Source organism: Nannospalax galili, unplaced genomic scaffold, assembly GCF_000622305.1.
Source record: "Nannospalax galili isolate Female #2095 unplaced genomic scaffold, S.galili_v1.0 scaffold886, whole genome shotgun sequence".
NCBI classification, from domain to species: domain Eukaryota; kingdom Metazoa; phylum Chordata; class Mammalia; order Rodentia; family Spalacidae; genus Nannospalax; species Nannospalax galili.
This window is the reverse complement of record NW_008355971.1, coordinates 1,858,968-1,886,657: the sequence shown is the minus strand read 5'-3', so window position 1 is coordinate 1,886,657 and position 27,690 is coordinate 1,858,968. Positions and strand designations below refer to the sequence as shown.

Sequence of the window (27,690 nt, the reverse complement as noted above, 5' to 3'; positions counted from 1 at the left end):
CCCAATCAGAATGGGCTAAATCGATAAGCCACGCCCCCATGCCGCACCGTAACCAATCAGAGTAATGAGAAGGACAATCGCTTGCTGAGGGTCCTCACGTTTTCCAGACGCCCTTCATCAACTGGGCCGCCGGCGCCAGACCTTCTGGGATTTGTAGTTCGGTCCTCCTGAGTTTTTCTTACCTGAGAGGCGCCCTATGCCAAAGCGTAAGCGGAGCCGCGTTGGCTACTGGGAGTTGTAGTTCTTTACCCTATCCCTGCCCCTCTAGTTTCCGGTGCCGTCACGGGGCAGAGCAGTCGGTGACAGCCCCGAGGGCCCCCGCCCCGCTCCCATGGCCGAGCCGGACCGTGAGTCGGGGACCTGGGTTGGGAGGGTCGGGCTGCGCCGGGGCCTGGCTTCGGGCTGCAGGCCCCGGGGCCCGAGGGCAGGCTCGGTGGGCCGGGAGGCAGGGGCTTTGTGAAGGGAGTAGGATTCAGAGGGCTGTTGCTAAGTGGTGGTATTGCTAGGTTGGTGGGTTTCTGGGTCGCGAAGTTTTAAGGGTCCGCGGAGTACGTCCGTTTGCCAAGTTGCTAATGATCGCGTTTCCTGCACTTTGGTTGTGGAGGACCCTTGTTGCTAAGGACTAAAGTTGCCGCGGTCCCGGTTGCTAAGGGTATCTGGTGTTCCGGCAACTGTAGGATGCTGGGGAACCCTGGTATTTCTTCCTATGTCTTCCCTTCGGTTCCTGAGTCGCTCCTAAACCTCCCACCTCCACTTCATCTCCGCGCCCACACTCACCTCCCTGCTGAAGTATCCCAGCTTATCTCTCGAAAAACTTGGCTTTCGCCTTCCCTCACTCTGCCGGAGCACACACTACCGTGTCCTAACTCTGGTCTCCCTTCAGCCCTGCCTTTCCCTACTTTCTCCTTCTAAACCTTCCCATTCTTAGCCTTTCTACCCCACACAGTTCTATCTCCATCTCCTTCATTTTCACTACCACCCCGACTCCCTGATCCCAGTATAACTAGGTTGGTGGGTTCTCTTGTCCCCCCCTCAACACTTTTGAACCTCCTCACCTCCTTAACTATTCCCCCCACTGTAACCACGTCTGCTCCCCCTCCTCCCCAGCCTCTGACCCTCTGGAGACCCAGGCAGGGAAGGTGCAGGAGGCTCAGGTGAGATGGGGGAAAGGGTGGAGGGAAGGAGAGAGATGGATTTGTTCCCACATTGCACACTGGGGGGGAGGTGGAAGAGGGGAGACTGTGGCCCTGATCCCCATGTGGGGTTTCGTGCAGCCTCCTGGGAGAATGGTGGCTTCTGGGGACTGTCAGGGGAAAATGTGCAGCCTCAACCCCAGGCTGCCCTCCCAAATAATACTTTCCTTACTGTTGCCTGCCCTACCCCCAATCCCTTCTGAACCTCATTTATGCTAGGCCTGGACAGATTTCCAATTTAGTCCCTGAAGTTACAGACCTCATAGACAACCAGAAAATGACCTTACAGGGTGATTGTCAAAGTATCCCAAAAGCTGGGTGTGGTGGCACACACCTGTAATCCCAGCATTTGGAAGGCTGAGGCAGGAGGATTGAGGAATGGAGGTTAACCTGGGCTATATTATGAGACCTTGTCCAGCTCAGAGCACTCCATGAGTATACATCAAACTTTGTGAGTTATAGAAGATTGTAGCCAGACCCTTCTTTGGAGTAACCCACAGGCTGATCTAGGAATAAGACCAAGATATAATCACAGTGTCATAAAGAATAAGTCACTTCCTAGATAAGGTCAGAAATGGCATTCCATGCAGAGTATAGAGACCTGGGAGCAGGGCAGGAAACAGGGTCTCCCAGTAGCCCCAGCTGGCCTGGAGGCAAGTGAAGAAGCTAGGGTCACAACACCTGACAGCTGCACAGCAGAGTCACTTCAGAGGTGAGGCAGCCTTCTGTGGTCTTCAGTGTCTCACTTGCCTGGCTTCCAAAGCAAGACTAATTCATGGTAAAAAGGGATCCTCAGTCACAGAAAGATGTGGGAATGTCAATCACAGCATTGTCCAGAACAGAGCAACACTAGAGATAGCGCGAATGGCTATCAGGAGAGGGATTAACTGAACTATGGTTCATCCTACAATGTATTACTATGTAGTTGCTTAAAAGAATGAGATGGGGGGCTGGAGAGATGGCTCAGCAGTTAAGAGCACTGGCTGCGCTTGCACAGGACCTGGGTTCAGTTCCCAGCACCACATGGCAGCTAACAGCCATCTGTAACTCCAGTTCCAGGGGTCCACCACCCTCTTCTGACCTCTGTGGGCATTGAACAACATTGGTGTACTTACATGCATGCAGGCAAAACACTCATACACATAAAATAAAAAATTAAAATAATAAAAATAAATATTTTAACAAAGGAGGTAGGTCTGTGCGGGGAAAATGCAAGGTGCAGTACTGATACTCTGGCAAGACCCATTCTGTAACAGTGGAGTACAAACCCATACAGAGAGAAAACCTGGACTGAATACTGTTGACTATTTCTTGTTTTGGCTTTGGTGGTTGGTTGGTGGTGCTGGGTTTGAACCCAGGACCTTGTGCATACTACAAAAGTGCTTTACCTTTGAGTGAGATTACATTTATTCATTTTTGTGGGGTGGGTACACATGTGTGGAAGTCAGAGAACAACTTTTGGGAGTCAGTTTTGTACTTCCACCATGTAGGACCTCAGGATTGAACTGAGGTCGTTAGGCTTAGCAGAAAGCACCTTTTCACCTGCTGAGCCATCTTGCTAGCCCAACTTGTATAATTTTCAAAAGCAATAAACACATTTTAGAGCCAGCCATTATGGTGACAGACACCTATAATCCCAGCACTTGGAAGGTAGAAGCAGGATATCTCAGGTACATAGCAAGTTGGAGGCAGCCTGAGCTACATGAGACATGTATCAAAAGAGTGATAACAAACCTGGAGTGGTGGTGCGCACCTTTAATCCCAGCACTCAGGAGGCAGGGGCAGGTGGATCTTTGAGTTCCAGGCCAGCCTGGTCTACATTCTGAGTTTCAGGCCAGTCAGAACTTCATAGTGAAACCATCTCAAACAACAAGAAGCTTTTTAATTTGGGGAGGCTTAGAAGCAGGGTGTGGAAGGGATTGTCTGAGGGCTTCTGAGTGGGTGACTGAGTTGGTCAGACTATTTCTGACATCTACTGCAGGGCTAGCACCAAGGCCTTACTCTGGCATGGCTTTCAAGAGAGTCCTCAGAGGGCAGGGCTGTTGAGGACTTGGTAAGCATGCATTCAGTGCTAGGTGGTTCTGGAAGCCCTGCTCTCGAGACTGGGCATTGAATGGTGAACACAGATAAAGTCCCTGCCCTTGTGGGGCTGATGTTGTCTCAGACTGTGGAGATGTTTGTAATCCATGGAGCTTTAAAGAAGAGGGGAGTGGACTGCCGAGACAGGTAATAGGTGATCAGAGGTAGAAACTGAGTCCAGGAGCCTAGGAGGAGGCCAGGGCAGGGCCGCAGGGCAGAGGACCAGGTGGAGCCCTGGAGAAGAGCAAGGGAGTCAGCAGAGGGGGCTCAGGACGCTGAGGAGGTACTCTGGAAACTATGACAGAGGGTAAGTGACACACGGATGGAGATTGGGAAGAGGAGCCGGTTTGGGTAGATGTGAAGCCAGTCTGTGACATGGTTGGAGCAAAGTAGGGTTACCTTGGCAATCTTAGATCTAGGGACAGAGAAGCCACATCACCAGTGACTAGGATTCGGCACAGATGTGGCAGGTGGCTAGGGAAGTGGACTGGGCTGGTTGAGAGGCCAAGGGACAGAGCCCCAGACAGCTGCAAATTGAAGAGGCATCAAGCAGGGGACTGCAAAGGCAAGCACCAAGGCCTTAGTCTGGCATGGCTCTCAAGAGGGTCCTCAGAGAACAGGGCTGTTAAGAAGGACAGGCAGCCCTCACTCTAGGGGAGAGGGACACAAAGGGAGCCTGTGGATAGGAAGCCTGTGGTTGTATCCAGAGCCAGCACTTACGGAGGAACGCCTTGTGTTCACTCACTCACGCAGCCTCTCAGCAATCCTCTGAGCTCTCTGTACAAATTGAAGCTCATGGGCTGGAGATGTAGCTCCGTCAGTAGAATGTTTGCCTCAAATACTTGAAGCCCTGGGTTTAACCCCTAGCACCTTACAAGGCTGTAATGGCTGACTACTTAGAGAGTTGAACTTGATACTCAGCTCCACACCTGGAATCCCATTTGGGAAGTGGAGGCAGGAGGATCAGAAGTTCAAGGTCACCCAGGCTTCATAGCAAGTTTGAGGCTAGCCTGAACTACATAAAACCCTGACTCAAAAAACAAGAAGCCACAGATGGTGATACACACCTTTAAACCCAGCACTTGGGAGGCAGAGGCAAGTGGATCTCTCTAAGTTCAAGGCCAGCCTGGTCTACATAGCTAGTTCTAGGTCAGCCAGGGCTATAGGGAGACCCTGTCTCAAAAAACCAAACCAAAACAAAAAAAAAAAAATAAGGCCCAGAACATCAGTCACTTGAAGTTGTTGTCACAAGCCAAGGGCTCAAGTCCCCTCCTCACCGAAACCTGCCCTAGAGCCCCCCTCTGAACCTGGTGTCACACCCAACCCTTCTCCCCCTCTCCCCGTCTCCCCCTAACCTCTGTTCTTGGGCTTGGCCACCCTACCTGCCCTTTCCAGGATTCAGACTCAGACACTGAGGGAGGAGCCACCGGTGGAGAGGCAGACAGTAAGTGTCCTCCTGGTGGGGGGTGGGGGGGGGAGCAGGGAGGGAATCCAGAGTGTGGGATTTTAGGGGATATTCCTTCTGGGGATATACCTTCAACTCCACGAGGAGTAACACCCAAAGTACGTAACAACTGGTTTGATGCTAGAGCAGGGTACTGGAGGCTGCCAGCTGTGCCAGGCACCTGGACTTTAGTGGCACAAGGATAGTGGGTCCCCTGGATGGGGCAAGGGCCTTGGGCCATCGACACATTCTGGCTCAATACCTACCTAGCACTGTCTTGCTTGTTGTTGGTCAGTGGACTTCCTACGGAATTTCTTCTCCCAGACCTTGGGCCTGGGATCCCAGAAGGAGCGTGTGCTGGATGAGCTAACCCTGGAAGGCGTGACACGCTACATGCAGAGCGAGCGCTGTGAGTCCCTGAGGTTTGACCTCTTGTCCTGGTCCTGGCCCCAAGTGACTGCACGCTTTTGGTATACAAGTAGCAAGAAAACCCTCAGATTATGGTGGCACCCTACACTGTAACCCCAACTTTGGGGAGGTAAAGGTAAAGGGGTCAGGAGTTCAAGGTCAGCCTCAACTATGTATCAAGGTTGAAGCCATCCTGGGCAACATGAGAACTTTTTTCTCAAAAAAAAAAGAGAAAAGAAAAAAAAAAGTATCAAGAAACCCAACTCTTCAGCAGACTGAGGCAGGAAGATCATAAGTTTGAGGGCAGCCTGAACCATATAGCAAGAACTTGTCTCAAGAAAGCAGAAATAAGGCCAGGGGTGGTGGTGCAACACCTTTAATCCCTGTACTCGGGAGGCAAAGGCAAGAGGATCTCTGTGACTTCTAGGCCAGCCTGGTCTACATAGTGAGTTCCAGGCCAGCTGGGGCTACAGGGAAACCCTGTCTCAAAAAGACAAAAAAAAACGAAAAAGCAAAATTATCAGGCTAGAGCAATGACTCTGCAGTTAAGAGCACTGGCTGCTCTTCCAGAAGACCCAGGTTTGGTTCCCAGCACCACATGGTGGCTAGCAACCATCTGTAACTCCAGTTTCAGGGGATCTGACACCCTCTTCTGGCCTCTGGGTATTGCATGATATAGGTGCACTTACAGACATACAGGCAAAATACACATAAAATAAAAAAATCTCCAAAAAAAAAAAAAGATTGAGTAAGAGAACACCAAAAACGAAACCCAACCCTGGCTAGGAAGGGAGCGCACAGACTGTCGGGGTAGGAGCAGGAAGGTTCAAGGAAAGCAGCCGCCCTCAGCGATCCACGCTGACCTTCGGTAGTCAAAAAGGGGTGACTTGCAGGAACCTGCAGGAGAGCTTAAGTCTGTGCACACATAAATGCATCTACACACACACACACACACACACACACACACACACACACATATACACACATACACACACACACATACTAAACAAACAAACATCAAAACAGTAAGAGTTTGGTTAGCAACATTTGCTTAAGGCCTACAGCCTATATTTTTCTTTTTTTCTTTATTATTACTTTTTTAAAATTTTTATGTGTATGAGTGTATTGCCTGCATCCATGTGTATGTGAGTGCATCCATGTCATGCAGTGCCTCAGAGGTCAGAAGAGGGCTTTAGATTCCCCTGGAACTGGAGTTAAGGACGGTTTGTAGCCGCCATGTGGGTGCTGGGAGTCAAACCCGGGTCTTCTGCAAGCACAGTCAGTGCTCTTAACTGCTGAGCCATCTCTCCAGCCCCTCAGCCTATATTTTTCAGTGAGGGTCTCAGAAGAGTTTGTCTGCAGAGCAGAGATCACTTTATAGTTTGAGTTTATGGGGGTCCTATACAGACTTGTTTCCAGAGCAAGAATAGCTTTACAATTAGTAGGTTGATTGGGTCTTAATTTTAGACTCTCTTAGACTAAAATTCAGTTCTAAGCATGGAGGGTTCAGGTACTTCCGTTTTTCTCAAAACAGGGCCACTCTCTCTGGAATTGTTGTTCCATCTGTCAGGGTGAAGGAAACTTGGGCAGCTCCAAACAGGAGGTCAACCAACCCAGCAGCTGCTGCTCAAAAGATCTGGCCCATTGGCAGAGGACCCAGGTTCAGTTCTCAGCACCCAGATGGCTTGTAATCATCTGTAACTCTGCTTTCAGGGGATCTGATGCCCTCTTCTGGCCTCTTCGAGCATTGCACACATGGACGCACTTAACGCAGGCAAAACACTCACATAACTTTTTTTTTTTTTTGGTCTTTTTGAAACAGGGTCTCCCTGTAGCCCCAGCTAGCCTGGAACTCACTATGTAGACCAGGCTGCCCTCAAATTCACAGAAATCCACCTGCCTCTGCCTCCTGAGTGCTGGGACTAAAGGCATGCACCACCATGCCTGGTACCACATAACTTTTTTTTTTTTTTAAGTTAAAAAAAAAATAAAATAAATGATCTGGCTTTTCCCTGTAATCCAGGCCACAGTGGGGAGACTTTCTGTCATTGGCTCAGGCTGGGTCACATGACTGCTCTGATTGATGAGACCTGAGTCACATCTCTGTTTTTGAGGGTCAGGGCGGCAGGTACTGAGGATGGAACCCATCAAGGGTTCCAACATGCTAGGCAAGCACTGGAGCAGTGAGCGATAGCCCAGGCCTCTTTGACTTTTTATTTTGAGACAGGATCTCATTAAGTTGCCCACACTGGCCACAAACCTCCTCTGTAGCCCCTGAAGGCTTTGATCTTCCTGTCTCAAACCTCCTAAATAACTGGGATACAGACCAGCAGCACCAGGCCTGGATTTGTGGTCTCATCTGTAGTGAATGTATTACTGTCCTTTGATGGGCCAGCCTGTGTCCTAGAAAGAATGATAATACCTCTGGAGTTGTTGTTGGGAGGGACTAAGACAATTAACAGAGGTGTAAATGTGCCAAGCATGCTGGGCAGACCTGTAATCCCAGCTGCTCCAGAAGCTGAAACAGAAGGATTGTGACTTTAAAGCCAGCCTGGGTTACATGAAAAACTGGGAATGAAGAAGATAACTCAATTCATAAAGTGCTTGCCACACAGCGTGGTGAGGACCTGAGTTCAATCCCCAGCACCCACATAAAAGGTTCAGTGCTTGTAACCACAGGGCTGGGCAGGCAGAGGCAGGATGACCCCTGATGTTTGGCTGACCAGCTGGTCCCAGATCCCAATGAGAGACCCTGTCTGAAAAAACAGGGTGGGGATGGTGAGATGGCTCAGTAAGTAAAGATAGTTGCTGCCAAGCCTGATGACCTGAGTTTAATCTGCAGGACCCACATGGTGGTAGGAGAGAATCTACTCCCACAAGTTGTCCTCTGACCTCTACACATTTTCTTTGGCACACACAGATGCATGTACACACACACACAGACACACACACAGACACACACACACACACACGTGAGGTCAGTGTTTAGAGTAGGGTCAGATCTCTGAGAGCAGTGGAAGTGTTCACCGTGGTTATTACAGGAGGCTTATATCAGATGTGGTGTTTAGATGCCTGCTGGCTGGGTCAATGTGAAATTTGTATTTCTGGCTGAGGCTGAGCCACAGAAGTCTGAGAAACCAGGCCCTCGCCGTCCTCCATGGGAACAATGAACCTTTGAGGGTCCTGAGTGGCCTTTTGTTGAGGATGTCGTCTGGTTTCCCCTTCCTCCAGCTGCATCTCCCTCCTTGACAGCCAGGCCAGCCAGTTGGCTGAGCCTCCCTGTCCTGGCACAGGATGGGCAGCTGCCTGCAGCAGGCCTGGGGCCTGCAAGGCTCAGAGAGAACCCAGCAGTGGCCAGAAAGCATTTGTTTTTTCCTCCTCTTGCACCAGATCTTGAGGTCATGGGCCCATAGGGTGCCCTCTAGGGACTATTGATGAATGGTAATTAATTGGGTTTCCACTGTTTGCCAGGCTCTGGGCTAAGTACTAAGCAAGCATCCTCTTACCTGCTTGTCACCTTTATCTCTAAAATCCTCAAAGAAATCTTCTTAGGGGGCTGGAGAGATGGCTCAATGGTTAAGAGCACTAGCTGCTCTTGCAGAGGACCCTCAGTTCCCAGCACCCACGTGGCAGCTAACAACTGGCTGTACCTCCAGTTCCAGGGGAACTAACATCCTCTTCTGGCCTCTGAGGGTACTGCACACACAATACACTTACATACATGCAGGCAAAACATTCATACACAGAAAATAAATAAATAAATAAATTTTAAAAAAAGAAGTAATATGAGCAGCAGAAGAAACTGAGACAGAAAAGTTGTGAATTGGTGCAAACATCTGGCATGTGGCAGTCAGGATTTGATACCAGTTGCCTTAAAACATTATTTCCAATTTTTTTAAACAAGATCTGGATGTGAAGCTAGAACTGGCTTTTGAACTCATAATCCTCTTGCCTCAGCCTCCTGAGTGTTGGGATTAGACATATGCTACCACATCCAGGGATGCCAGGTCCCTTGAATCTAGAATGCATGTTCCCCCTGTCTCAGTGCCCACTGGCTCCAGCCAGTCTTGGGCTAGTGAAATTCTAAAGAAATCCACAGCCTAGGTTGTGACAGACTTTTTTTTCTTACATTTAGTGTGTGTGTGTGTGTGTGTGTGTGTGTGTGTGTAATTTTTTGTGTGTGTATGATGTGGGTGTTAATATAGATTTGTCCATGCCACTGTACATATGGGAGGTCAGAGGACGACGTTCAGGAGTCAGTTTTCTCTTTCAACCATATGGTCCTTGGTGATTAATCTCCGGTCATCGGGCTTAGCAACAAGCACCATTACCTGCTAAGCCATCTTGCTGGCCCCTGTAGCAGGCTTTGACTTTGTTCACACTTGTTGTTTCTTGGACAGGACACCCCAGGGGCACCATACTTGTATCTGTCCATCAGCTGACAGGCAGATGCCAGGGCTCTGTGTGGCTTGGGCTGCCTGCCAGCCAGTGGCTAAGATAACAGCATGCCTATTTCCATGCAGCTGTTGGGTGCCAACTGATTCAAATGTGTCTTGTCCACCTTCTTTTTTTTTAATTTTTTTTTTGGTCTTTTTGAGACAGGATCTCCCTGTAGTCCAGCTGGCCTGGAACTCGCTATGTAGACCAGGCTGGCCTCGAACTCACAGAGATCCGCCTGCTGGGATTAAAGGTGTGTGCCACCAGCCCAACCTCTTGTCCACCTTCTTTTATTAGAACTAGGAAAAACTGGGGAGCAGAGCACTCATAAGCAAACAGATCACAGGTCTGGAAAAGTTTAGTACAGTTGAGGGGCTCAGGCTGTGGCTTGGGAGAGATTCAACCCCATCACTGTATGGTGGCACATGCCTACAGTCCCAGCACTCAGGAGGTGGAGGCAGGAGGATCAGAAGTTCAAGGTCATCTTCAGCTACATAGCAAGTTTGATTTGAGGTCAACCTAGCCTACATGACACCCTTTCTCAATTAAAAAAAAAATTATGTCGGGTGTGGTAGCGCACACCTGTAGTCCCAGCACTTGGGAGGCAGAGGCAGGTGGATCTCTGTGTTCAAGGCCAGACCTACATATTGAGTTCCAGGCCAGCTGGGGCTACAGGGAGACCCTGTCTCAGAAAGAAAGTTTTTGTTTGTTTGGTTTGGTTTGGTTTGTTTCTTAAAGTTTAGGGATGGTCCCCAAGGCCTTAGACAAGCCAGAGCCGCCCCACCAACTTGACTCTCAGCTTTCTCCTTGACATTTATCCACAGTTGTTTAATCTGGTTAAAAGGAGAATATTCTGCTCAAGTAGCTTTTCTGGACTCTTCCTAAGTTGATGTCACTTAAAGCCATGCTGTCTCTTCTCCCTGTGGGAGCTTCTGCCCATCCGCCATGTTCCCATCCCGACCCCTGCTCTCCTTGTTTGACACATGAGAATGTTAATACCACCCTTCCTATCTGCCAGACACTGGGAAGACAGTCCTGTACCTGAAACGCTGGGCCTGGGCCTGGTGGAAATAGTGTCTGGCCAGGTTGTGTGGTGTTTCTATAGAGACTGAGTAAACCTTAACAAATGTCATTAAACTCTCTCCTCCAGGTCAAAGGATCATCTGTTTGGTGGGAGCTGGAATCTCCACATGTAAGTGTCCCCTCCAACAGCCATCCCTGGGAAGGGGGAGCCCCTTCTAGGAACTAGGTAAGGGCAGAAGGGTTAGTGCATGCATGGAACTGGCACCTCTGACTGGGCATGCCCTCCTCTCCTCCCTCAGCTGCAGGCATCCCTGACTTCCGCTCTCCAACCACCGGCCTCTATGCCAACCTGGAGAAGTACCGCCTTCCCTACCCAGAGGCCATCTTTGAGATCAGCTATTTCAAGGTACACAGCTGACTTGAGGGGAAGGGAGAGGAAAGGTCTCCCAATTACAGCCCTCACCACACCTGCAGCATGTATCCCTCTGGTTCTCTCTCTCCTACAGAAACATCCAGAACCTTTCTTTGCCCTTGCCAAGGAGCTCTATCCTGGGCAGTTCAAGGTGAGGTCTTTTTCTGCATGGGAGGTTGAAAAGAGCAGGCATGGGAAGGAGGCTCCTCCTGGGCTATCCAGACAAATGTTAAAGAATCATTAAGAACATTGCACCAGGCATGGTGGCACATGCCTTCCCAGCACTTGGGAGGCAGAGGCAGGCGGATCTTTGTGAGTTCAAGGCCAGCCTGGTCTACATAGCGAGTTCAAGGCCAGCCTGGTCTGCATAGCAAGTTCAAGACCAGTTGGGGCTAAAAGGAGACCCTGTCTCAAAAAGACAAAATGAATGAGGGCTGGAGAGATGGATCAGGGGTTAAGAACATCAACTCTTCTTGCAGAAGACCCATGTTCGATTCCCAGCACCCACATGGCAGCTAACAACTGTCCGTAACTCCAGTTCCAAGGGATCCGTTATCCTCTTCTGTCCTCCACAGGCACTGCATGACACAGGTGCACTTACCTACATGCAGGCAATACAAGCATACCCATAAAATAAAAATAATAAATAAAATATTTTTTAAAAAATGAATGAATGAATAAATAAATAATAAATAAATAAATGGAAAATGCACCCAGGTTCTAGGCCTGGACTACCGTTCCCTTCTGCTCCTTCGTTTCTTACCTTCTGTCTATGAGCCTCAGTTCTCCATCTGTAAACTAAAGCCATAATATCTGAATGGGTTCTCACAGTGCAGCCTGACTGTGAGCCTAACTTTGCAACTTAACCAATTTGTGATGTTGGCAAGACATCCCCATGCCTTTGCCTCCATCTCCTTATCTGTGGAATGGAAGCAGGCCACTCGTGGCTTCACAGGGCCCAAGAGACAGAACAGACACAGGACTATTGTAGTTCCTAACACAGCAATGGTGGTGGGTGTTTGAAGGAGGTGGTAGCGGTGGCGGCTGTGTATTCCGTTACCATCAGCCTTGTTCTTCTCCTTAGCCTACCATCTGCCACTACTTCATCCGCCTGCTGAAGGAGAAGGGGCTGCTGCTGCGCTGTTACACGCAGGTAGGTGGCACTGCCACGGGTGCCTGTGGGGGCTGATGCCTCCTCAGCAGAGTCTCAGAACTGGGGACCACCCATGCAGGCACAGGGCCAGGGACCAGGGCTCAGATTATTGCAGTGAGTGACTGCAGTGAGTCGCTTCCTCCTAGCCTCAGTTACCTCTTTCTAAAGTAAAGGCCAGAAACTAGGCATAGTGGTCCACTTGGTAGTGGAGGAAGGAGAATCAGAAGTTCAAGGTCATCCTTGGGCTACATAGGGAGTTTGAGACTAGCCTGTACTATATGACACCTTGTCTCTAAATTAATTAGTCAATCAATTAAAATAGAATGTAAAATTTTAAAAATAATGGAGTGGACCAGAACAGCTCGGGGCCCTCTCAAGTCTGTTGTGAGGTGATAGTGTATTCCTGTCAGGGCATCTCATCCATACTGCAAAGGGACTGTGTCTGAATGGACCCCATCGATACCACAGATATCCCCGATTTCTCATTGGTTCTGATCACAGATGATACCGAAGTGACTTAAGTTAACAAAAAATCAGTACACTGGGACAGTTTTAACAGGCGAGTTTCTGTCATAAAGAAGGCATGCCTTGCTGGGCGTGGTGCACACACCTTTCGGGCAGGTGGATCTCTGAGTTCAAGGCCAGTCCAGTCTATATAATGAACTCCAGGCCAACCAAGGTTACATAGTGAGAAAGAGAAAGAAGGCATGTGTTTTTATGATTTGTACACTTCTAAGCCTGGTGTGACACGGTGGGCTGATAGGACACTGTGGTGTCAGTAAGGGGGTGCTCACACTGCTGGCTTCTAGACTAGTAACATTAAGAACATGTTTGCGAAATGGAACCCTTGTTTCATCAGTGTGTTGAAATTCAGAGTGTTCCGTAGTATTCTACGAGCATGCTATAAATCATACCTCAGAATCTCAAACTGGCCAAGCTTGGTGGCACACAGCTATAATCCCAACCCTCGGGAGGCTGAGGAAGGAGGATCATAAGTGTGAGGTCAACCTTGGCTACATAGTGAGTTCAAAGCCAGACTAGGATCCTTGTCCAATCCCTATCTCAGTCAAAAAAGAAGAAAAATGGGGGGACTCCAAATTGTACAGTTTAGAAAGCGAACAAGTTGAATAAAAGGTGTTTTCTTTTGGCACCTGCAATCTCAAAAGCTACCACCAGGGGGAGGATGGGTTCTTTTGGGATCCAGGTTCCTCAAATGTAGCAGGTAGAGGCCCTAGTTGGGGAGGAGACAGCTTCATCCTAACAGGGGCTGCCCAAGCTCAGTACACTGTCCTCTGACTCTGAGAGTCAGCTTTACTCAAAGGCCAAGGCTCAGTGTAACGCTAAGAGCTCCGTTGAAGCCCTGTGTTCTCTGTGTGCTGTATGTCCCTGTTGGCACCCTGTTTGCCAGCTTCTGAGACAACAGATGTCCAGTGTTGGGTCCAGCCCAGTACTAGGCCCTACCAGCACTAGCAGACAGCTCTGCCCTCCTGGAGCTGATACTCTTGTATGGGGATGCCGAGGACAAGAGGAACGAGTCACAGACCTCATATGTCAGATGGTGCCTGGTCTCTGAAGAAGCTACACAGGGATGGGTCTTTCGGGTGGGTTGCTGGTGAGAACAAGGTAGCTATGGAAGCCTCGATGAGAAGGTAACATTTACGAAAGACCTAAGCCAGGCATGGTGATGCACACCTTTAATCCCAGTTTTCAAGAGGCATAGGCAGGTGGATGTTTGTGAGATCCAGGCCAGCCTGGTCTACATAGCAAGTTCTAGGCTGGCTAGGGCTACATAGTGAGATCCTGTCTCAAAAAAAAAAAAAAAAAAAAAGAAAAAAAGGCAGGCCTGTGAGTTGGGAGGGACCCTGGAGTTATGGGGGAAAAGAAAGGATGTTTTAGACAGGTTCTCTATGGCTGTGTGTGGACGGGGGGCAGGGAGCCTCAGAGAGCAGGCTGGAGGCTACTGTGATAGTCCACCTAAAGTGGATAGTAGCTGGACCCAGGTGAGGCACTGAGGCAGAAAAGCAGGTAGGTTAGGAATCTCCTTGGAAGATGGAGTCTTGATGACAGGACTCAACTGAGCACCTCCTGTGCTTTCCCGAGAGTGTGGAAGAGCAGGCATGGGGGAGGAGGGTACTCTAGCTGGGAGCACAGGGGACAGCTCTGGGCTCAGCAGAAAAGCTGTAACTACAGAAGCTGTATAGGGATTGATTACTCACCGGACAGGAGGAGAAACTGAGGCTTTGAACAAAGCCACCTTAGAGTGAGGGCTGCCAAGTACCCTTACTGCTACCATGTTCCCGTTTAACCAGAAAGCCATCACATGTGTGACCATGCCACAGCCAAAGTGTGGAGGTTGGAGAACTTGTGGGAGTTGTTTCTGTCCTTCCACTATATTGGTTCTGGACATCAAACTTGGGCAGCAAGCACCTTTACCCACTGAACCATCTCACCAGCCCCATACATAGATTTTTTTTTAAATGGCTCATTACACAAATATCTGAAGGTGGAAGAAGTGTTCCATTTGCCTCTTTCATGACGTGGTTTTCTCCAGTGCTTTGCCTTCTTCTGCCACCTCAGCTGCTGTTTGAGTCACTGACCCAGTTTCTGGAACACACGGCCTTCACTCCTGAATTGTGACGATGCAGCATTTTTGAAGCTGTGTGTGATGCTATTTTCAGCTCAGGACACAGGAACCCATTCACACATTCACGCAGTTGTCAGGCTCACTCAGGCCTCTATGGTCCCCATGGGAGAACAGCTTCAAGATCTTTAAAATTGTATGTGTGGAATTTGCACTTGACAGGAGGGTTTTTTCCATTCACCCTCCTGTCTGGAATACCATTCCATATACACACTGCATAGCAGCATTATGCTTTTAAAAAGCTATTACACTTTCTCCTTTTTTGTTTTTTTGGATAGACCCAAGGGTTTCCTGCATGTTAGGCAGATGCCCTACCACTGAGCCACACCCCAGCCCCTCACTGGGGGATACTAGGCAGGTGCTCTACCACTGAGCCACACCCCAGCCCCTCACTGGGGGATTCTAGGCAGGGGCTCTACCACTGAGCCAGCTACTCAGTCCATCTTATTCTTTTTTAAAAAATACTTTATTATTTTTATTTTATGTGTATGAGTGTATTGCCTGCATGTGTGTAAATGCACCCATGTCGTGCAGTGCCACAGAGGTCAGAAGAGGGCGTCGGATTCCTCTGGAACTGGAGTTAAGGACAGTTCATAGCTGCCATGTGGGTGCTGGGAATCGCACCCAGGTCCTTTGCAAGAGGAGTCAGTGCTCTTAACTGCAGAGCCATCTCTCCAGCCCCATCTTATTCTTTTATAAACACTTTGCCTTCATTTTCTGATTTAAATTCAGGTATCACAATCGGGGAGATTGCTCCCCAGACTTCACTCTTCCCAGCCTACACATAATTCAGTGGAAAATGAGCATCGAGGGAAACGTGCTTCTTGTCTCCTAGAAAGAGATTAACAGCTTGTCAGACCCTTGCTTGAGGCCACAGTGAGACAGTGGTGATGGAGCCACACCTGAGTTCACTGGACCTTTGGCTCCTCTTCCCAATGTGGTCACATTAAATATATCTTTTTCTGCTTTTCACTATTGAAAAAATATAAGGAGAATGCTCTTGGTAGCTTGCATTTCATGAGCCAGGTGCCCTGTGTGAGACTGTACCTATGAAGGGTGCCAGCAGAGGGCCAGTGTCAGGCTCATGGGCCATGTTGTGCCCCTCAACATGAGACTCCCACAGTCACCCATAGGAAGTGACACCCGTTTCCTGTTGCAGGGAAGCAGTGTGTGGGCCTGAGGAGACCCTAACTTTCCTTTATGGGATCCAGAGATTGAGCTCAGGTCATCAGGCCTGTGCACAAGCTCCTCTCCCCGCTGAACCATCTCACCAGCCTAACAATTCCCAAGCTAAATTTAAGTTGCACACTGTTCTGAGTAGTGATGAAATTTTGAGTCTTGTCCATGGTAACCATGCTATATATGCTGCCCGCCTGCCACTAGCTATCTTGGTTATCAGATGGATTGATGTACCACAGTGATTGTGTTCAGATAACTCGTTTTATTTAACAATGGCACCAACATGCAAAAGAGGCAGCAGGGCATAATGGAGAAGTTCATTCATGGCAGTGCACGAAGACATATGGGCAAACACCTAGTACAGACTGTCTCTGACTCACAAGGCTTTGACTTAGGGTTTCTACTTTACAGTGTGTGAAAGTGATTAGCATCCAGCAAAAAACACACCTTGAGTTTTCAACTTTAATCTCCTGAGATTATTGATGTGCAATAGAATTATAGATTTTTCACTCTTTTTTGTTTATTTTTTGGTGGTACTGAAGTTTGAACCTAGTACTTAGGCATACTAGCAAACATTCTACCACTGAGCTACACCCAGCCCGCTTACTGGTGGATTCTAGGCAAGTGTCTTTACCCACTGAGCCATCCTATCAGCCCCTTATTGTGGTTTTTTTGTTGGTTGGTTGGTTGGTTGGTTGGTTGGTTCGTTCATTGGATCATTGGGTGGTCTTTTTGAGATAGGGTCTCCCTGTAGCCCCAGCTGGCCTGGAACTCACTTTGTAGACCAAGCTGGCCTTGAATTCAGAGATCTGCCTGCCTCTGCCTCCTGCATGCTAGGATTAAAGACATGAGCCACCATGCCTGCCTTTATTCTATTTTGGGTCTCCCTTTGTTTTTGTTTTGTTTTGTTTTGTTTTGTTTTTGATCTTTTTGAGACAGGGTCTCCCTGTAGCCTCAGCTGGCCTGGAACTCACTATGTAGACCAGGCTGGCCTTGAACTCACAGAGATCCACCTGCCTCTGCCTCCCAAGTGCTGGGATTAAAGGCATGTGCCACCATGCCCAGCTATGTTTTGAGTTTTTAAAAAAAATTCATTTATGAATGTTTTGCCTGTATGTAAGTATGGCCTGTGTCCTGTAATGCCTGTGGAGATCAGAAGAGGACATTAGATCTCCTGGAACTAGAGTTCGGGACAGTTGTTAGCTGCCACGTGGGTGCTGGAAACTGAGCCCAGGTCCCCTGTAAGAGTAACCAGTGCTCTTAACCACTAAGCCATCTCTTCAGCCCCATTATTGTGGTTTTTTTGAGACAAGGTCTCATAGTGGCCTGGAACTCACTATGTAACTCAAGCTGGCTTCAGACTTCTGGCAGTCTTTCTGCCTCTGCCTCCCAAATGCTGGGATTATATGCAGGATCCACCACGCATGGTTTTGTGTATTTATTTATTTTAATTCTTTGAGGCAGGGTTGTCCTATGTAGCCCTGTCTTGCCTGACACTAGCTGTGTAGCCCAAGCTAGCTTCAAACTTGTAACAATCTTCCTGCCTCAGCCTCCCAAGTGCAGGGATTATAAGCATGCACCACCACTCCTCACCTGATTCATTTTATTTATGTTAATGCTTGATCAGTGCTGTCAAGAACAGCTCTGCAGGTGGAGTATTGCACAAGGATGCCACATCTGAGGAGAACATTGAAGATCTGTACAATTACTTCAACAAATTTGTGGCAAATGGTAGCAAAGTAGCTCACTAAGAAAGGAACTTTTTATGTGTTTTTTAAAGATTTGCTTTTTATTTTTAATTATGTGTACATGTATGTGTCCATGGGTGGGTATGTGCACATGGGTGCAGGTGCTGGCAGAGGCCAGAGGCATCAAATCCCCTGGAGCTGGAATTACAGGCATTTATGAGCTGCCTGATGTGGGTGCTGGGAATTGAACTCGAGTCCTCTGGAAGAGCTATATGCGCTCTTAACTGTTAGCTGAGCCATCTCTCCAGTCCAAAATAAATTTTCTGCTAACCAGAAGCCACATTGCCAACTTTATAGGAAAATGCTGCATGGGGCTGTTGGTGCCAGTGGGCCTGACCTTATAGACGTTTGAGCTTAGGTACCATCCTTTAAGCAGCCCTGGCCCTTAACCCCTCAGTGGCTCCACTGGATGAGCAGGACATAACCTCTGCCTGCCTCTCCCTTCTCCTACTGCAATCCCACATCTCACAGCCTCAATCCCACCCTGACTTCTGACCCATGAGGGATAGTTCTCTTTCTGTCTCTTCCTTCCATCCCTCTTCCAGAACATAGACACACTGGAGCGAGTGGCAGGGCTGGAGCCGCAGGACCTGGTGGAGGCCCACGGCACATTCTACACATCACACTGTGTCAGCCCCGCCTGCCGACAAGAGTACACACTGAGCTGGATGAAAGGTGAGCACTGGGTGTCTCCCACAAGGTTTCCTGCCCACCCCTCAGCACCCATGGCCCTGTTCCCTGGCTTTTGTTAGGTAGTCATTTAGTCAGTCTATTTTGGGAAAAGGTCTCCTTGTGCATCCCAGGCTGACCTTGAATTTGCACTCCCCCTGCTCTGGCTGCCCTGGGGCTGGGATTACAGGCCTGCCCCACCACACTCAGCTCTCTAGCTCTTTTCAGACATGGCAGCCCACAAGATGCGAGGTGGTGTCAAGTCATGGCTCCCACACCACCTCTTTGCCAGCCTGGCAAACATATGAACTCCAGAGTAAGTCCAGACACACACATAGGTCCTCAGCGGTCACATGGCCTGTTCAGTGATGTCAGAAGACCTAGCTCTGTGTCCTTTGAGGTGTATCACCATCTTACATGAAAGGCCAATCAAAGCAAACAGAACTGCATTCTGAGGACAGCAGTTGGTCACCCCGGAGGACGTTCTGAGATGAGGGAAACCTTCTGTCTGTGTCTACTGTGGTGGCCACTTGCTCTGTGTGGCCACTGAGCACTTGAAATGGGCCTACTATACCAAAAACTGTATTTTGTTATGTGCTATGTATTTATTTGGGGTAGATGTGGGTGCCAGAACGTGCATGTAGAGGTCAGAGGACAATCTGGGAAAGTCGGTTCCCTCCTTCCATCCTGTGGGTCCTTGAGACAGAACAAAGTTCGTCAGGCTTGGCTTTACCCACTGAGCCACCTCATTGACCCAGAACTGCATTTTTAGTTTTCTTAAATTTTTTGAGACAGAGTCTCTAATTTTATTACATCTTTATTGATTTAAATTGTAGAAGACAAGCCAGGAGTGGTACATGCCTATTATCCCAAGGATTGGGAAGTAGAGACAGGAGCCAGCCTTTGCTACATAGCAAGTTCCAGGCCAGCCTGGGCTATATTAGAAAAAAACACCCACAAAGGGCTAGAGAGATGGCTCAGCAGTTGAGAGTGCTTGTTGCTCTTCTAGAGACCCCAAATTCAGTTCTTAACACCCTCATCAGGTAGCTCACAACTACCTGTAACTCCAAAGCCAGAAGATCTGACACCCTCCTCTTACCTTCTTTTTTTTTTGGTCTTTTTGAGACAGGGTCTCCCTGTAACCCCAGCTGGCCTGGAACTCACTATGTAGACCAGGCTGGCCTTGAACTCACAGAGATCCACCTGCCTCTGCCTCTGGTGCTGGGATTAAAGACATGAGCCACCACACCCGGCCCTCTTCTTACTTCTACAAGCACTCCCACACACATACACGGCATGCACTCACACAAACAGACACATAAAAATTTAAAAATTAAAATTAGTCGGGTGTGATGGTGCATGCCTTTAGTCCCAGCACTTGGGAGGCAGAGGCAGGTGGATCTCTGTAAATTCAAGGCCAGCCTGGTCTATATAGTGAGTTCCAGGACACCTGGGGCTACAGGGAGACCCTGTCTCAAAAAGACCAAAAAAATTAAAAAATTAAAATTAAAATTCATTCTACTACAAGTCCCATGTGGTTCAGGCTTCCATATTGGACAGTACTAGAGGAATTTGCAGGATGTGAAGCTGGATGCCTTCTTGCTCAGAGATGAGCGTGAAGAGTACACACAGGGCTCACCACTGTCACCTTGGAGGTTCATATAAGGACAAAGTGTCCTGGAGAAACAACCACGTCCTGAGTGCCAGCACCAGCCTGTTTCTTGCAGCCATTGTGCTGAGTCCTTAGCCAGCACAGCACCATCGAAAGCCATTGCTGACATTCTTTATGCTGACTTCACAAAGCCTCTGGTGTCCCCTTGAGGGCAGGACAGCTGTGGCATTTGTGGTGGGGCCCCTGGAGGGCGGCCTTGCTGACAGAATGCCAACCAGCTGTCCCCGGACTGAGGATTCCTAAACAGCCCAAGTGTGCACGGCTGGGGGCAGGACACAATGGACATCACTCCCTTTCTGTCTCCACAGAACTGCATACACCACCCACAAAATAGCATGCTGTCCATCCAGAAATACCCTCAGTGACTGCCATTAAAACCGCACTCTATAAATGAATGAATGCTTGAATGACTGAGTTCCAATTCTGTGGGCTTCAAATGACAGGCTTGCTTTCAGGTTTCCTGATCCATAGACAAGGCGTGTGATTGTCATAGGATGGTGTTAGGGGACGCTGTCACAGAACCCAAGGGTGGGAATCACTGCTAGCCTAGCTGAAGGGAGGGCTGCTGGCAGCCACCTCCTGGATGCCTAGAAGCAAAGGGGACAGTTCTCTAAGAATGGAGCTCTTCTCTGGAGCAAGGTGGACACCCCTGCAATTCTCTTAATGGTGGGTTTGTGTTTTTGTTTTGTGGTGCTGGCGCTTAAACCAAAGGACTTGGGCCTGGAGGGCAAGTATTCTGCTGAACCACACCCTCTGCCCCTTAACTGAATTGTAGGCAAGCACTCTACTGCTGAGCGGTGCCCCCAGCCCTCACTGGTGAATTCTTAGACAAGTGCCTCACCATTGATCTGCATCCACAGCCCTTGGTTTTTTGAGATGGGGTCTTGCTATGTAGCCATGGCTGCCCTATAATTCACGATCCTCCTCCCAAGAGCAGATTTACAGGTGTATACCAGCACTGCCAGCCCAAGGCATGTTTATATTGACAGTGGGGAAGGGCAGGAGAGGGCTGCCCCAGCCTCTGGGCCCCTCAACCCCTTATCCCTTCCTCTCTCCCACTCAGAGAAGATCTTCTCAGAGGTGACTCCCAAGTGCGAGAAATGTCAGAGTGTGGTGAAGCCTGGTGAGCCTTGGGGCCAGGGACTGGGGGGCAGGGATTGAGGCTGGGACCCCTTTCCCCCACTGACCCCTCCCGTAGGCCACACTCCCACACATCCCATCTGTGGTCACCTCTGCTCCCTGGCTAGTCTACTGTCCTGGGGAAAGTGAGGGGCACTGGTCCCCCCTGCACCCAACTCCCCCTCAGCCCTCTACTCCTGCCTGTTCTGTTTCTATCTCCTGTGTCACACTCTCCTTTGTCTCTGTGTCCATCTGTCTCCACCTCAGACATCGTGTTTTTCGGTGAGAACCTTCCGGCTCGCTTCTTCTCCTGCATGCAGTCAGTAAGTGCCTGCCTGGACTTAGCCCATGTGCTGCAGGGACCCGGGGAAGGGGTGACAAAACCTGGGCAGAGGGTGCAGCTCCTCACTGACCACTCCCCACAGGACTTCTCGAAGGTGGACCTCCTCATCATTATGGGCACCTCGCTGCAGGTGCAGCCTTTTGCCTCCCTCATCAGCAAGTATGTGGGAGGGCAGCAGGGCTGTGGGTCAGCTGGGTATTAGGGGTGCCAGAGGAGATCCTGACCCCAAGCTCCTCATTCCCAGGGCACCACTGTCCACCCCACGCCTGCTTATCAACAAGGAGAAGACAGGCCAGGTAAGCTTGCCTCGACTCCCCCCTCTCCCACTCCCCTCTGCTCACTGGAGGCATCCCTTCCCTCCCACCATTTCCTCAGGAGCAGACAAGTCTCAGTGTAGAGTCCTTCCTGGGGAGTAGCAATGCTGTAGATTCCCCAGTGCAGGCTGGAGAATACGGGGGTCAGGCCCCAGGCCACCCTGACACCACAGGCCTGTAGGTCATTCAAGACCCTTTTGAGCAAATGGCAGAATCCCAAGTGGAGCCTGCTGAAACCTGAGCGCTTCCTGGGCCCAAGGGACCATTGTACAGCTGAGGTGCTGTCCAGGCCTCTCTCACCTGTCCGCAGGGGTGGCCTTGACCCTGGGTAGGCGTTCCCTGCTGCAGACTGTCCCTGCTGGGGAGAATGTCCTCCAACACTGGAGCATAGACGTCAGAAGGACATTTACCATGTGTGCCACACAGTGTTCCAAGCACTGACAGTCCCATGGCACCTGAGGACCCCCTCAGATACTACAATCTGGAGATGCTCAAGCCTCATGACCTGTCAAAGTGTTTGCATAGAACCCACACACATACTCCTGTGATCAAAACCGTCTCTGGGTGACTCATAGTATCTGATACAGTGGAAACACTAGATACATAGTCCTGATACTCTTGGTTTTGTGGAGTTTTGAGACAGGCTCTCATGTCCCTGTCCTCAAATTCACTATGTAGTTGGAGATGACCTTGAACTCCTGCTCTTCCTGCCCGCACCTCCCAAGTTCTGGAATTATACAGGCATGTGCCACCACACCTATTTGTTTATTTGCTTGGGAGGAGCTTTTTTATTTATTTATTTATTTAAATTTTTTTTTTTTTGGTCTTTTTGAGACAGGATCTCCCTGTAGCTGTAGCTGGCCTGGATTCGCTATGGAGACCAGGCTGGCCTAGAACTCACAGACATCTGCCTGCCTCTGCCTCCTGAGTGCTGGGATTAAAGGTGTGCACAACCACGCCTGGTCTATTTTAATATTGTATTGTTTTATTTTATATGTATGAGTGTATTGCCTGCATGTATGTGAGTGCACCCGTGTTGTGCAATGCCGCGGAGGTCAGAAGAGGGCTTCGGATTCCCCTGGAACTGGAGTTAAGGACAGTTCATAGCTGCCATGTGGGTGCTGGGAATTGAATCCAGTCCTCTGCAAGAGCAGTCAGTGCTCTTAACCTCTGAGCCATCTCTCCAGCCCCATTTTTATTTTTATGTGTATGAGTGTTTTGTCTGCATGTATAAGTGCACAACATGCACGCAATGCCTGCAGAGTTCAGAAGAGGGCGTCTGATCCCCTGGAACTGGAGTTACCAATGGTTGCTGGCTACCGTGTGAGTGCTGGGAACTAAACCCAGGTCCTCTTCAAGAGCAGCCAGTGCTCCTAACTACTGAGCCAGCTCTCTAGCTCCAGGAGCTTTTTTGAAATAGGATAAAGTGCTGGCCTTACAAGCATTGAGGACCTGAGTTCAATCCCCAACAATCACATAAAGAAGCCAGGTGTAGTGGCTTGCACTTGTAATCCCAGTGCTGGAGAGGCAGAGACAGGTGGACCCCTGAGCCTCACTGGCCAACCAGTATAGCCAAGTTGACAAGTTTCCAGCCAACTGATAAACCCCTTCTCAAAAAACAATGTGATTGGGCTAAAAATGTAGCTCAGTAGAGTGCTAGCCTCACATATGTAAGGCCCCAGTTTAATCCCTAGCAGGGACAGGAAAAAAAAAATTATTTTGGGGCTGGAGAGATGGCTCAGCTGGTAAGAGCACTTGCTGCTCTTCTAGAGGACCCAAGTCCAGTTCCCAGCACCCATGTTGGGCAACTCACAATGGCCTGTAACTCCAGCTCCAGGGGATCTAATGCCTTCTGGCTTCTGTGGGCACAAACGCACACAACACATACACAAAAACAAATGAATTAAAAAGTAAATGTAGGTGACACACACCTTTAGTTCTAGCATGCAGGAAGCAGAGGCAGGTGGATCTCTGTGAGTAAGAGCACTGGCTGCTCTTACAGAGGACCCAGGTTTAATTCCCAGCACCCACATGACATGGTGGGTAACAACCATCCATAACTCCAGTTCCAAGGAATCTGATGCCTTTTATTTATTTTTCAAATATTTTATTTATTATTATTTTTTATGTGTATGAGTGTATTGCCTGCATGTAGATGAGTGCACCTATGTTGTGCAATGCCTGCGGAGGACAGAAGAGGCTGTCAAATCCCCTGGAACTGGAGTTACGGACAGTTGTTAGCTGCTGTGTGGGTGCTGGGATTTGAACCCGGGTCTTCTGCAAGAACAGCCAATGTTCTTAACCACTGAGCCATCTCTCCAGCCCCAGTAAAATATTTTTAATTAATTAATTTAATTTAATAAAATTAGCCAGGAGTGGTGGCACATACCTTTAATCCCATCATTCAGGAAGCAGAAGTAGGTGGATTCTCTGTGAGATCGAGGTCAGTCTGGTCTATGTACTGAGTACCAGGCCAATTGGGGCTATATGGAGACCCCCCCCGTCTCAAAAGAAAAACTTCTATATTAAAAATAATAATAATTAGCCGGGTGTGGTGGCGCACGCCTTTAATCCCAGCACTCAGGAGGCAGAGGCAGGTGGATCTCTGTGAGTTCAAGGCCAGCTTGGTCTACATGGTGAGTTCCAGGACAGCTGGGCCTACAGGGAGACCCTGTCTCAAAAAGATAAAAAATAATAATAATTAAAAAACCAGGCATAGTAGCACATGCCTTTAGACTTGGCAGGTAGATCTCTGTGAGATCGAGGCTACCCTGGTCTACATAGCAAGTTCCAGGTCAGCTGGGGCTACAGGGAGAACCTATCTTAAAGTTAATTAATTACTTGATTGATTTATTAATAAAATTAAAACAAGCCAGGCGTGGTGGCGCATGCCTGTAATCCCAGCACTTGGGAGGCAGAGGCAGACGGATCTTTGTGAGTTCGAGGCCAGCCTAGTCTACACAGTGAGTTCTAGGCCAGCTGGAGCTACAGGGAGACCCTGTCTCAAAAAGACTGAAAAAGAAAAAAAATTAAAACAAGAAAACCATAGCTCCAGGGTCTGTGTTCTTAGCTGTCCTCTCCCCCACAGACAGACCCTTTCCTGGGCATGATGATGGGCCTGGGAGGCGGCATGGATTTTGACTCCAAGAAGGCCTACAGGTGACGGTTGGGCCTGGGCAGGGGGCAGAGCCTGGGAGGGCCTGGCCAGCATGGGAGGAAGGACAGAAGTCTGGCCAGGCCTCAGCAAGTCCAGTGATTCTCCTGCTCACACTAGGGATGTGGCCTGGCTGGGTGACTGTGACCAGGGCTGCCTGGCTCTTGCTGACCTCCTTGGATGGAAGGTGAGGCACTGGCTCACCCTAGCCCACCCTGACCCAGCCCATGGGGATATATGGTGATCTCTGACCTCTTTGAACTTTGCCCCCTGCAGAAGGAGCTGGAAGACCTTGTCCGGAGGGAGCATGCCAGCATAGATGCCCAGTCGGGGTCACAGACCCCCAACCCCACCACTACCGCTTCCCCTAGAAGGTCCCCACCTCCTGCCAAGGAGGCAGCCAGGGCCAAAGAGGGCGAGAAGTCCCAGTGATGGCTGCCTCTCAGGCAGGACGGCAGCTCCTCTGAGACTGCAGAGCCCCATCCAGCACTGGTCCCTCTAACATGTGGCTCATGTGGGGGGCTCAGTATATCCTTCAGTCTCTTAACCACTCTCTTGAAACCAGGGTCCCCCAGCTCCATCCAGCAAATTTTTAACATGCCCAAGGGCAGAGGCCTATGTGTCCTGTCTCATAACAGCCCATAGCCTCTAACTACCTAAAGCAATGAGCAACCTCCCCTAACCTCTAACTACTTCCAGGGATCAGGGTACCCCCAAGCTCCCAACTGTGCCAAGAAAGGGCACTCAGGGCCTCTACTTTCTTGACTGTTTCCAGGGGCCCTGTGGCTAAATAAACCAAATTAACTTACCTAGCATGGGAGGTGGACCCTCAAAATAGAACTTACACAGGGTATGGGACCTTCCAACTCTCTGCCTCCAACAACCAAAGTGAATTCTGGGCCCCCTTCCCTTGGAATCCACTAGCCAGGGGGAGGGCGATGGGCAGGAGGCCTTGCTTACTGGAGACAAATTAAAAACCAAACCAAACCAACCAACCTTGAGCTCTGTGGCCTCTGCTTCTTTTAGTGGGTACTGGAAGGAGCTGGGGGGTGGGGGGTGGCCACAAAGACACCAGACCATCTACAGTGTCAGGCTCATAGGGGTGAGTGGGGCCAAGAGGGTCCCCAGAGGTATGGGGTGGTTGGTGACTTTAGTGCTTAGGCCCTTAAGGCTGAACTCCACAAAGAGGCAGGAAGGTTGATTTCAGATACCCCAGCCCCGCCTCTTCCCCCTGCCTGCTGGCTTCCTCTCTAGAGAACACTTTCACTTCCTGCTGCTCTGGCTCCCCTCGGAACAGGTAGGGCCCCCCAGGGACCCAACATCTGGCTGCCTCACCCACAGCTGCCTCCATCTGATATCTGCTGCCTCCATCCAGCACTGTGTAGTGCCACCCATGTCCTGCTCCCCTTCCAAAGGTCCTGGGGGGAGAGGCACCTGCCTTCCTGTCCACCTCTCCTCCATGCTTGCCTCTGGGGTGCACCTGCCCCCTGCCCTCCTGACACCCACTCAACAGTAATTGATTTGTGTAGCTGTTAACCGGCTTCCACACACCAACAAGAATGGAACCCATAGGACAGGACCAGGCCATCTTTGTTCTGAGCCACAGTCACCTAATGCTAGGCCTAGGTTCAGTAATCTGGATGAAAAGGGGAGGGCAGAGAGAGGATGAATGCATGGATGGATGGATGGATGGATGGAAGGACAGATGGATAATTGGACTGTTGCTCTCCAGACCCAAATTTCCTGCTGGAGGGAGGGATAATATTTAAAATTTCTCACCCCAAACTGATAGTCCCCTATGGGGCTCCATACGTGGTTTAAGAATTGGGATCTAATGGGGTATAGTGGCACATGCCTGTGATTCCCAACACAGGGGAAATAGAGGCAGGAGAATGAAGAATAAGATGCCAGCCTCTATAATACACAGCAAGTATAAGACCAGCTTGAGCTTATGACACCCTGTCTAAAAACAAAAGGCCAAGGTCTGACAGTGGATAGAACAGATGCTTTATAGTAGAATCCAGATGTTGGGCATGCCATGTTCATGTTCCCTAGAAAAAATTTTAAACTTTTCTGTAGATTTTTTTTTAAGTTTTATTATTTTTCTTTTATGTGTATGAGCATTTTGGCTGCATGTATGTAAGTGCACCCATGGAGGACAAGAAGGCATCAGATTCCCAGCCGCCATGTGGGTGCTGGGAATCAAACCTGGGTCCTCTGCAAGAGCAGCCAGTGCTCTTGACTGCTGAGCTCTCTCTCCAGTCCCTGTATTTTGAATTTTTTTAAATCAAATGTAGGAGGGGCGGGGGGCAGAATGATCAAGAGTTTCTCCATGGTCTGGGAAGAGAGGAAGGGGTATCACATTGCATCTAGCCAATGGATGTCACCTATTGCCAGCCAAGAACTCTTCCAGGCGCCGGGTTTCAACAAAAGCAGTTATTCAGCTGCCACACTTGTGTGATTGCAAATATCTCCATGGAGATCCCAGGATATTCCTTTGACTCTGTAAATACCTGCTGTGAATGCTGCTTCTCTTACCCCAAGACACATGGGTTTTTCTCCTGGGACCCCCAGAATTTTCTACTGCCCAGCAACTAAAGAATTGCCCCCACCCTACCCCTAAACCAGGTGTAGTGGCTCGCTTCTATAATCCCAGCACTTGGAAAGCTGAAAAAGGAGGATTGCCATGAGTTTAAGGTGAG

At 49.4% G+C, this 27,690-nt stretch overlaps 1 protein-coding gene across 1 annotated transcript; it reads left to right on the top strand.

Moving 5' to 3' along the window:
* The first annotated feature begins 249 nt into the window (after positions 1-249).
* Positions 250-25,983, top strand: Sirt2 (sirtuin 2). Its single transcript, XM_008853936.3, has 16 exons — positions 250-347; positions 1,108-1,154; positions 4,668-4,716; positions 5,012-5,125; positions 10,712-10,753; positions 10,884-10,990; positions 11,091-11,147; positions 12,081-12,149; positions 18,263-18,392; positions 21,122-21,181; positions 21,445-21,500; positions 21,603-21,679; positions 21,765-21,816; positions 24,923-24,993; positions 25,109-25,175; positions 25,265-25,983. The coding sequence occupies exons 1-16, from the start codon at positions 332-334 to the stop codon at positions 25,418-25,420; spliced, it is 1,170 nt and encodes a 389-aa protein (XP_008852158.1). The 5' UTR covers positions 250-331; the 3' UTR covers positions 25,421-25,983.
* The last annotated feature ends 1,707 nt before the right edge of the window (positions 25,984-27,690 follow it).

What these genes read in the sequence shown, in the direction of transcription:
- Sirt2 (XM_008853936.3), top strand. An exon ending in GGAAGGTGCAGGAGGCTCAG is followed by an intron (nt 1,155 to 4,667) that starts GTGAGATGGGGG and finishes TGCCCTTTCCAG; the next exon opens with GATTCAGACTCAGACACTGA. An exon ending in TCTTCTCCTGCATGCAGTCA is followed by an intron (nt 21,501 to 21,602) that starts GTAAGTGCCTGC and finishes CACTCCCCACAG; the next exon opens with GACTTCTCGAAGGTGGACCT.